We start from the raw sequence: 11,260 nt of genomic DNA, 5'->3' as shown, positions 1-11,260 counted from the left end.
AAAGTCCAGGGTGGCTAAAAGTTCGATCAAGGAGATCCCTGTCCTGTGCCCTATTCACTAAGATCTTCGAATTAGCCCTTACCGAAAAGCACGGCTTACCTCACTTTCAAGCATCCACTGGATCAGAGATAGAGATCCTTCTTCCTTCCTTTAGCGGCTGAGAACAAAGAGTAATCCCAATCCCTGAACGTAGTCCAACCTTCGGTCCTTCTGAAGCCGAGAAGGAGACTCCCAAGCATCCGAGATGCGAAAAGAAATAAAAAGGGACCTTTCTCTAAGCCATTTGAAGTAGACAGGGATAAGGACAAGAGGCTCGCTACCGAGCTCGATGCTTTGAATAGGACCCACGGGGCGGTAATCTCAGATGCAGCAAAGAAAGAGGAAAAGCAGTGAAGGCTATTCCTGTCAAAGACCGTCTTTTTCCAAACACCGTATTCTTGCAAAAACCGGAGAATCCAATCCGCATCAATCTGGTAAGAATAGCCCTTCCTCTGCCGTACCTCTGATCAGTTCTTCAGAAAGCATTCCGTAAATAAAAGGGTGAGAACAGTAGCCTCAGTACCAATGAGCGGGTTGAGATCAGGAAAGAAAGAAGACCGACCAGATATTCAGCAAAGCATACTTCCGGGAGATAATTCTATTTAATCGTTACACAATCTTCTGACTTACCTATGATGATATTCGTAGATCGCATAAGACGAAGATAGTCTGTTTTCACGTAGATAACAGTTTCAGAGTGAATCTGTCCTTACTAGACTTCAGGTTTAGATCGAGTTAGGGGGGAATACCGGGTATAACCCAAAATTACTTTAAGAAATGCTATTCATCAAGGCGACCGGAGGGAGGACAACACAACCTGAATGAAAGCCTTTCAAAACAAAAAAAATAGGGTTAGCTAGATAAGAGGAAGAGAATTACATATGTGCTTACTTTACTTGCAGTTCCCCTCCTTTACTATGTCCCGGCTGATTGGTGGGAAAAAAAGAAGTTAAGGGAGAAAAACCTTGCCTCATATGCGATTCCGCCTAACACATTGAACTCTGGGGGAAGAGGACTTTTCTTAAATCCCGTATCAGTTGGATTTTAAAAAAAGGGGAGTCCAAGACTATTCAGTTCAGTTATCCACCCTTAAACGCGGAAGGCGTCATAGGATTTGAGCCCTTTAGGACTGGAAATTGGATATGGAATCACACCAATATCCTTGGCGGCCACATCGTGCGAGATTACCAGAACCTCTTTACTACTTACCATCATTCCTCATATTATTTGATTTAGATCCTTATCTTAGTGGCAAGATGACTTCTCAACAGGATATGAACGCGCTTTCTCAACCTATCTCAGAGGATTCCATTTTTCCGTTCCGTAAGGTCTTTTTTTAATTGAAGGCTCCAGGACCAGATAGGAAAGCATTGAGCTAGGATGACTTCACTACCTTAGTCTATTCACCCTCGGATCAATTCACTGGCTTGCTTACTTGCTTGGTGCACACTGACTTGACTGACTGAAGACCGGAATGGACCAATGCGAGATTTACTAAAGAAGGGCGCCAAGGAAAAGGCAAACTAGATAAAAAGCCAAGCTGACTGAATGAAATGCCGCAGCTTACTCTGACTCCGGTTTGGTACCTATTCCATATCTGAAGATTGACCACAGCCTAATGAATTGAATGCCTTACCGCTTTCAACTTTGCTTGGAGTTCGATCCGCCTATGAACTCTTCTTCATACGCTTACTCTCTTACCGGAAAGGCAACCCAACGAAAAGAGTCTTAGTCCACCACAGCTTCGTCCCAAAGCTTGGAGATGCCAGGGGCTGAAAAAGTGGGAGTTACAGTATGTTCTTCTCAAGCCAAACCTTCCGAATGGAGGCGCTGGGTTTCTCTGGACTACTCTTCTGCCATTCATTACCCTTTACATTATAGGTATATCGTTACCTTTGATCTCATTTCCATTTTTTTATTTTTGCAGAGTCTCAGCTCTTTCCTCGAGCCCCACGGGGTCCTCTCAATCCCGCTCTCTCACTTCTGTCGCTAGAAGTGTGCTCCCCCTTTGTGCGCAGAACGCCGAGGGTGTTCAGGTCTTTCCCCTCTTTGATCTTATTGCTTTCTTTTCTCCATTTCTCACTTGGGTCTAATTGCCAGGTTCAAGTGAACCCTCAGTAGCTTGAACCTGGCAACGGTCTTTGACACATCTATTAGCTGAAGAGGCCTAACGCTGGTCTTTTTCTTCTTCCTATGACTAGCCGATGTAGACTATATCCATAGCCTTTCATATTAGTTAGGGTTGTGTCCTTAACGAATTTGTGAAACTCGTTTAGGCGAATCGATCAATATAAGGGCTTATACACCTACCTTTGAATGAAAGAAGTGTTGATTGTATGCCTGGAAAAGAGAAAGAGAAAGAGTGACTTCCGGCGGTCTGACGATTGATTGCATTTGGTTCAATTTATCTTGCTTGAGAGGGCAAAGGCAGGAAATAGAGTATGGAGTTAGAGGCTTGCTTAATGGCTTTCCGGCTTCAATGCTAAAGGCATTTCTTTGTTCTTTTTTTGGATTATGCTCTAGTGTTTTAATCATTTTTCTATCTATTCGTCTTTCTATTGATCTATTTGTTTTGCTATCATTCAGTATCAGTAAGATTGATTAGTATGTGGATTACGTGGCTCGCTCTCGCTCTTTGAGTTCTTGGTCTGAAGGTGAACGAGCTCTTGGTGTCATAATTCCTACTTGCTTTCCTTGTATCAGCTACAGCCACCGAAGCATTCTTTCGTCAACACGAGTTAGCTATTCTCTGATCTTTGTCTTATTCTTCCTTTTCGTATGTATTTTCAACCGCACAACTGGAACAAAAAATTTCATTGCCTTGAAGAGCCTTCCATTCTTAAGCCAGCCAATCCAGTCAATCAATAAAGGGGCGAAGCGGTGTGAACATGGCCTCATTCTATGACGAGTTGGAGGAGATAGCAGGCTACGGCGAGGAGCCGCCCTACGAGGAAGACAAAAGGGACACTGAGGTCCGAGGACCGGAGGCCCACGTATATGCACTCATGAATACTTATCAATTCAAAAAATTCTTTGATCGTAGAGCAGGCACGTTTCGCCGCTACGCTAAAAGGCTATTCTATTATGGATCACACGTCCAATTCTCTGGCTCAGAAAGGCTTTCGATGTTTTGATCCTTCTTCTCGTTTTCGCCGGCATGTTACCTTCCCTTTTTGGAGTACCAGCTATAGTAGTCAGTCCACTGGGTCTACCTTTTGCGTCCCTGGTGAGGTTGGTTCATCGGCCGAGTCAATCCAGTTTATAATCTTATTTTCTAGTTAGTTATAGAGCATCTAGTAGATAAACTACTAGCATGAGTAGTTAGACTACCCATACTCAGTTTACGCTGTTCGTGACAGCGATGTTCCAGTCAGACCCGTTCCAGAACCAATGAAAGAGAAAAACCCACTAGCGGGTAAACCTGTGCTTTAGCCCCCAGCAATAGATCTAGTGAGACAGGATTTTCCTTGCCTATGTTCCCCCTGAAGTGAGGCCCCACCGAATCGTCTGCTTAGTCTTCTTTCTCTTTCCTGTGCTATCCAGAAGAGTTAGACATAAGTCTAAAGTTATCCCACTAGTAATGTGCACTATCTGACTTGTCCTTGGTACATCTTATATGAAGCAGTACTGTAGCCTTACAAGCTGCTTGAATGGGTAGCGGACTTTCTATCTACGCCGAGTTTTGATGCCCGACTCAAAGCCTCCTACTCTTCCCCTTCCGCGAAGACAACCTCTGCCGCCTAGTCTGCTTGCCTTTGCTTCCTAAAGTTAGATGTCCAAGAGAAAAGGAACGAGGGGAAGAAGCGACGAGAACATAAAATCGTGAATGAAAGAGCGTGACGAGACTTTCTCAATTCGAGATGTTAGAAGGTGCAAAATCAATGGGTGCCGGAGCTGCTACAATTGCTTCAGCGGGAGCTGCTGTAGGTATTGGAAACGTATTCAGTTCATTAATTCATTCCGTGGCAAGAAATCCATCATTGGCAAAACAGTTATTCGGATATGCAATCCTGGGCTTTGCTCTAACCGAGGCTATTGCCTTGTTCGCATTAATGATGGCCTTTTTGATTCTCTTTGTTTTCTAAGTTTCTCCTTTTGAAAGGTGTAGTCTCTCCTACCTGAAGAGGACGAGGCCCCCGGAAATGGGGGGAGGAGATAAAGGAGAACCCTAAAATCCCTCATTAGGGAACACCTGTAAGATGAGTCTGCCGCTTTCTTTCATAACAGAGCCGGGAATAACGGCTGGCATAGAAGTCTCTCGCACGCAAGGAGATGCATTTCTGGTACTGGACAAGCTCTTAGGTAATAATCTCTTTCTTATTTATTCCTTTTTTCCCATGACGACTAGGAACGGGCAAATCAAAAATTTCACTTCGAATTTCGGACCTCAACATCCTGCTGCTCATGGTGTTTCACGATCAGTATTGGAAATGAACGGAGAAGTGGTGGAACGTGCGGAACCACATATTGGATCACTCCAGTGCGGCACGAAGCCGCTGACGCCGAGTCGGCTCCTATGCCGCTAGCTATGCCCTGCTTGCTTGGTCCCCCGGCACGGTGGAGGTCCCGTAGCGCGTCATGAGCACCGGGCTAAGGGGCGGTTGAGCAACTCAAGCGAACCGCCCTACCTTACTACAACATAAGGACAGAAGGGAGAAGGTTGTGAAGGTGGCCTCGTTATCCACACCTCCGGTCAGATGAATGGAGGACCGACCCGGGTTTTCATGAGCGTTGGCGGGTCCTGGAGTGCCTGTCAAGGGCGCTAGCGCATACCCCGGGGTGATCATCACCACCTGCACCTCACATCTCGGCACAGCGGAACGTGTAACCCGCCTGCTGTCTCATTCAACTACATTTGTTCCTGTAATCCATAGCCTAACAGAACGCAGCAGCGAGGGACAACCCGCCCATACAGCCAGCGGGGAGGATGGCACTACTGGCAAAGACCGTCCGGCGAAAACGCCGCAGGCGCGAAGCGTGGTAGGCCTGTGCCGGGGGAGCATAGCATAGGTAGGAAAGGGAGCCAGGACGGTGGAAGAGCCAGGGGGGGCCGGGTCATTTGACGGAAATGGAAGGCTTTTCCCCTATTAGAGAAGGCCCTCTGAAGTCAAGGGGAAGTGCATTCATTCTTGGAAAAAGAGGGAGCAAGCCTATAAAAATGAATGAAAGTGAATAGATAGAGTCAACGGTACGACAGACAGCGCTGCCTACACGCGAATTAGCTTCCGAGGTCGAGCAGTCTCAATTTCACTACAGGATTTGCGAATGAATGCTGGGCTGGGCCACCTCGAATGGCGTGAGCCGCATGCGGGGAGACCCGCACGTACGGTTTTTAGGGGGATCTGGTCGAAAGACCGGCCGGCGCCCACCCGACTAGAGGGACTGAGAAATTAATAGAGTACAAAACTTATCTTCAAGCTTTACCTTATTCTGATCGTTTAGAGGGCGATCGCGGAGTCACTGAATGAAGTCCTCCGTTTCTTTCGGAGGTGCGTGCTGACCCGCAGCGAGGCAGAGATGACTAAGTTACATATGGAATATGGCGACGACAACAGCATGTCGTAGAAGGAGATAACAGGTGGAGCCAACGATCCGCTAAGACTAACGTATCTACAACTCCATCCCCGAGCGGCAGTCAAACGGAGGCGTGAATGCAAGATGCCAGCGGAATGATCGGCCGGACAGAGGCTAGGGCTGCTTCCCACCGCGTCCTTCCTTGTGTGTCGGAGATATAAAGCGAGTGCACCGGAAAAGAACGGGAACTGGGTCGATCTATTCTATGGCGAAGCATCCGAAGCATAACTGCACACTCACACGATCTTTGCCGAGAGATAGGAGCATTCGGTGGAACCGGTGAACTACACTTGCTTCTGGATAGATGTGTGGGACAGAGGGCTCGTGGTACCTGCTGCCCACCCTTCCTCCTCTGCTTTGAGAACCGTGTGAACGGAGAGTGGGCAGAAGGGAAGGAGGTCCTCATACGGAGTCGCACACTTACTTGAGCAGTGCGGAAGACTGGGGAATGGGTTGAGTAAACTCCCCTATTAATAGGGGCCGGAAAAATAACAGACGAAGCTTGACTTAGATAGGGCTTTGATTGGTATTTTTTTTCTTAGTGATTGGAAAGGAGGGCGCCTGGGTATGTTACAAAAGGGGAAGGCAGAGGTAGTACTTCGAATGGCGAAACGAAGGGCTAAATAGCGCCAGTGATTCTCTGAGCCGGTCTGGATTTGAATACGCCTCGGGAAACTGGTCGAGATAGATTAGATGACAGCACCCTTTTCCTCTCTTCCTTACCGGGAGGGCAATCTTATGGCCTTCACCTCCCGCCCGGCCCGGAAATAGAACCCAGCCCCCCCTTCTGATCCATTCATTTCTGCAAGCAGGGGGGATCCAGAGCTAATCCTCCCGTCTATTGCATAACCTAAAAAAGCTATAAGCAAAGTACCTAAGGTGCGCTCCGCCCGGTGACTAAGAAATTGGTTTGCGCTTTGAAGTGATGAGGTCGCAAAGAGGGAAGGAAGTAGGGCTCCTATTGAAAGGCTTTCCCTCCCTCAAAAAAAAGGCGACCAGCTTTCAATACTAGTTGTTACGTTACGCTGCCATTTTTCCAATATCATTGAATAGCATGGCCTGCCTGGGGCTAAGGTAACTCAAGTGGGAGAGCCGTGTTATGGGTGACCTTATTGCACGGTTCAGAGAGCACTTGTGTATGTGATGCAAGTGAACGTGTACGAAAAAGCTGTATCTAGGGTTAGTTCTTCGTTCCGTCGTCGACCCTATCTATGTTTCTACGATGGCCCAAGAACACGCTCATTCTTCAGCCGTAGAGAGACTTTTGAATTGCGAGGTACCATTACGAGCTCAATATATACGAGTGTTATTCCGTGAAATAACTCGAATTTCAAATCATTTACTTGCTTTAACTACTCATGCTATGGATGTGGGAGCATCAACTCCGTCCCTGTGGGCTTTTGAGGAGCGGGAGAGATTGTTGGAATTCTATGAAAGAGTCTCGGGAGCCAGGATGCATGCCAGTTTCATACGACCAGGTGGAGTGGCACAAGATCTGCCTCTTGGCTTATGTCGAGATATTGATTCCTTCACACAACAATTTGCTTCTCGTATCGACGAATTAGAAGAGATGTCAACCGGCAACCGTATCTGGAAACAACGATTAGTGGATATTGGTACTGTCACTGCACAGCAAGCAAAGGATTGGGGATTCAGTGGTGTAATGTTAAGAGGTCGTGCGACATGAAGACATTGATAGCAATATGGGGGGAGTCCCCATCAGGCAACAACGGTTCTGCCTGACCCTACTTAAGCATGCATATTATGTCAGCGAAGACTTGGTGTGAAGCCTTGGAGCTTACGTTAGAAGAGCAAAAGGCCCGGGGGGGCTAGGGTGAGCTGAGGGGGGACAGCGTAAGTGAGCGAATGTGTGTAAGCCCAGTCAAACATGACTGTTCTAGGCGGGGCGGGCCACCCACCTTCGAATGGTGTTGGTCCTACGGACCGTGAATGGATTCGCCTCTGGCCTCTGGGCACGTCGGAACCGCATGAGTTCACCGGGGTGGAGCACAGTCCGCCAAAATCGGCATAGGTTAGGTGCTATTGATGGAACATGGTAAGCCTATCTTTCTCCATATGGAAGTGCTGCGGGCACATAGAGATGTGGGTAGAGGAAGTCTCAAAAAGCGAACGAAGGCCGAGCTGTAGGTCACGTGACCTGCACCGAGTTGGTGGCTGACTGGGCTTTTTCCTTGATCAAAGCAGATCAGCTCGCCGCCTTCTTGTTATCAAAAAGTCGGTCGAATCGGGCGGAACGTCGAATGAAATAGGTAGCCGGGTTCTCTTTTTACAACCCTTTTATTTTGATATGATAGGCCCGGCCACCTTCCCCCTATCCCTTATGTAGAGGAGCGGGATCCGCCCAAGAACGACCAGTCCTGTGGTGGTACGGAAGGCACGGACTCCGCGAACGTCCCGCGCCCCCTTTACTAATAAAGGAAAGAAAGCCTCAACCAGAACCACATTCCTTTTGCGTGCGGATGTAGCTAACTAAGTGTCTGACTCTATTGGTCATAGTTCCCTGCTGTTGCGGCCAGTGCTCGTTTGCGCGCGCGTGAACCAACCCAACAAACAAGGAAAGGATGCCTCCCAGGGCATATGAGAATGATTCGAGCCGTATGAAGGGAAACTATCACGTACAGTTTGTGTTTTTTTTGGGGGGGAGGAGCCCGACAGGGTCCCCCCACTGACTTGGCCCAGGCCTAAGTGAAAGTGAAGTGGTGGGCCTACCCATCCCAACCAGGGGTATGCTGGGATTCGCGAAGAGCAGCACCTTACGATGTTCATGACCAATCGGATCCTGACGTACCAGTAGGTACCAGAGGAGATCGCTATGATCGTTACTGTATCCGTATTGAAGAGATGCGACAAAGTATGCGGATAATTTGGCAATGTCCTAATAAAATCCCTAGTGGCATGATAAAAGCCGATGATCGTAAGTTATGTCCTCCATCACGATGTCGAATGAAACTATCCATGGAATCGTGCGCCGTGTTAAACGTAGATCATCTCGCCGTTCTTAACCGAGACTCAGGTTAAGCTCCGTCTCGGAATCTTGTGGGGTTAGGAGTAAAGCATCCCGAGGTTGGCGCATCTCGTTGGGCGTGGAGAAGCATTGGGAACCTCCATTTCTTTCTTCGGAGCCGTTTCTTTTCCCGTCCCCCCGCCCCGGCATAGCGCTTCGCTTCCGGTTCTTCGGAAGAATCCACTGACTTCTCCCTTATTCATTGATCTGGGGGAAAAGGAACCGTCTACCAGTTGGCAAGCTAGACATCAAGTAAGTCAGTGGCTTGATGAGGATAACTAAGCTGACACGCCGGAGTTGGCTGCTGGCACAACAGGGTGGTGCCTTACCGCACCGCAGGCGAACGCGCGGTAGCGTTCGTGGTGGTGCTTCAGGATTCCAATGTACTGCGTCCAAGATCAGAACGAGCTTGCCGGCGGACCACTGCCGTCCCATTCTTGAGTGAGCTGGAGCGCAGCCATCTTATCCACTGAACTAGCTAGAAGCTATCGCTTCGGGTCGAAGCACTAAAAGAAAAGGACCGGGAAACGCGGCGGCATAGGAACCACGGGACCCCCTACTAGTAAAGGGAAAACGGAAGTGCGCGTTAGCGCACCAGCTTCAAAAGCCCTTTCCCTTGACTCTAACAAGTAAGCAAGACCCCTCTCCTGTTTCTTTATTCATTAGGGCGGGTGGCATTAGCCCCTCTCCCAGCAAGAGGATGCGCGCCTTCACTTCAAAGAGCTAACGCGCTTGACTTTACCTACCAAGGGGGCTTTCTCAGGGGCTCGTTAGCCGTTGTTTGGGTCGAGCTCAAACCGAGCCGCACAAGCACTAAGTAAGCCCGTGAAGGAAAGGCCTTTTCATAATATGAGGGTCAGCTTCATAGCTCCAACCTAGACAAGGCCTTTTTTTTCCCTTTAGATTGGGTTGCTGGATACGGGATCCTCGTAGTAGGCTGGACCAACATCCAGCCGAGAGAGGGCAGCCTTTAGAAGCAACAAGTTGGGAAACCAAACCAATAGAACGCTTCGCGTTTTCTTATCTTCTTCCCGCCCTAGGAGTAGGAGTAGCACAAAAAGAGGGATTAGCATTATTTACCCAATGATAAACCACTAACACCTTCCTCGTTGGGGCTCCGCGCACCGGGAAAACGCTCTAGCGACGGGAAAGCGGCCACTAGTCACAAAGCTCAAAGAAGGTATCGATAGGGCTATCACAGTCAGGTGCGAAGCAATTACCCCCTATTTGTAAAGTACCCCTCTTCCTATTGAGGGGGTTGAGGCGAGAAATGGCTTGATGAACCGTTCCGTTCGCCACGCACCGGCCCCATTCACTTGCTTATCGTAGAGGCTGTAAGTACACAGTGCCCTACAACTATGAATAGTATAGTGATAGTGGGGTTGAAACACAAGAGTGCTCGCCCTTTCTTTCATTTCAAGTAGGCCACTTTTTCCGGAACGCAGTCCGGGATAACCGTTACCGTTTAAGAATATATATAAATCTTCGATGCTGTCATTTCGAAATGTCCGCTTCAACCGCAGTTTAACCTCCCAAAAAGCAAAGTTGGCTTGACGAGCGCAGATGCGAGGAAGCGGGAGCAATAAAACAAAAAAGATCATTCTTGTCCTTCTACTTAAGGGGCAAAGAGAAGCGCTTTTGCTACTGAGAAAGCGAACGCGCGAAGGTTCAAGACTTAGCCGAGCGTTAGCGAAGCTAGATTCTCATAGCGAGGCGCTTCGAGTTAGCGAAGCGCTGTAGTAGCGCCGAAGCCCTATGTGCTATAATGCTGAGCCAAGGACGCTCCGCCTTATCTATAGAAGCAGTCAACTGAGTTCTGAACGAATTAGCTCCTTGGTAATGGCTCAATCTATAGATAGAAAGCCCTATGATGGGAAACTATCACGTTAGGTTTGGAGAGAGATCGGACCTATTATTCTATTAAATAGGGAGAGCAGATGCAAGCTTTTTCTTTCAATAGCCGGCAAAATGACTACAGGATCATCGGTCTACTCTACCTCAATTCACCATTTCGAACTTTATACAGAAGGTTTTTCCGTACCAGCTCCTTCTACCTATACCGCTGTTGAAGCACCTAAAGGAGAATTTGGTGTCTTTCTGGTCAGTAATGGAAGCAATCGTCCCTACCGTCGTAAAATAAGAGCACCTGGCTCTGCCCATTCACAAGGACTCGATTCTATGTCCAAACATCACATGCCAGCAGATGTGGTCACCATCATAGGTACTCAAGATATTGTGTCTGGAGAGGTGGATAGATAGGACTACGTCTTGCTCGATCAGGACGCTTTATTGCGAGCAAAAATGGCTTCTCTTTTCCCTTTTCTGGCATTCCCCCTGTTATAGAAGGTCAAAAGAATGGAATTGAAAAAGACGATCAGCAGTTTGATTTTGTTAATTGTTCTTTATTGGCTCTATATTCATCTAATACTCTATTTATTTATTTCATATAGTAAATTTTGACTTATGGCTATGGGGTCTCAGCCCCTGGACTTTGAGTGGATTTGCTATTTCGACAACGGCGTTGACATTTCCAATCTGCCGGCGTTGGAATCGTCAAGTTCCGACTATTAACGGAAAAAATCCCTATGAAATCTATCAACGCATTCTGATTCTTGAGGCGCG

At 47.9% G+C, this 11,260-nt stretch overlaps 2 protein-coding genes; both read left to right on the top strand.

Annotated features, from left to right (window-relative positions):
• The first annotated feature begins 3,899 nt into the window (after positions 1-3,899).
• On the top strand, positions 3,900-4,124 carry atp9 (ATPase subunit 9). The gene has a single exon. It carries the CDS (start codon positions 3,900-3,902, stop codon positions 4,122-4,124), a length of 225 nt encoding a protein of 74 aa, YP_009709893.1.
• Positions 4,125-4,376: 252 nt separating this feature from the next.
• On the top strand, positions 4,377-10,897 carry nad7 (NADH dehydrogenase subunit 7). One transcript has 5 exons: positions 4,377-4,519; positions 5,414-5,482; positions 6,823-7,289; positions 8,354-8,597; positions 10,636-10,897. The coding sequence occupies exons 1-5, from the start codon at positions 4,377-4,379 to the stop codon at positions 10,895-10,897; spliced, it is 1,185 nt and encodes a 394-aa protein (YP_009709892.1).
• The last annotated feature ends 363 nt before the right edge of the window (positions 10,898-11,260 follow it).

Source organism: Phaseolus vulgaris, mitochondrion (assembly GCF_051622355.1).
Source record: "Phaseolus vulgaris mitochondrion, complete genome".
In the NCBI taxonomy this organism is placed as follows: Eukaryota; Viridiplantae; Streptophyta; class Magnoliopsida; order Fabales; family Fabaceae; genus Phaseolus; species Phaseolus vulgaris.
This window is presented reverse-complemented; position numbering and strand designations above follow the sequence as displayed.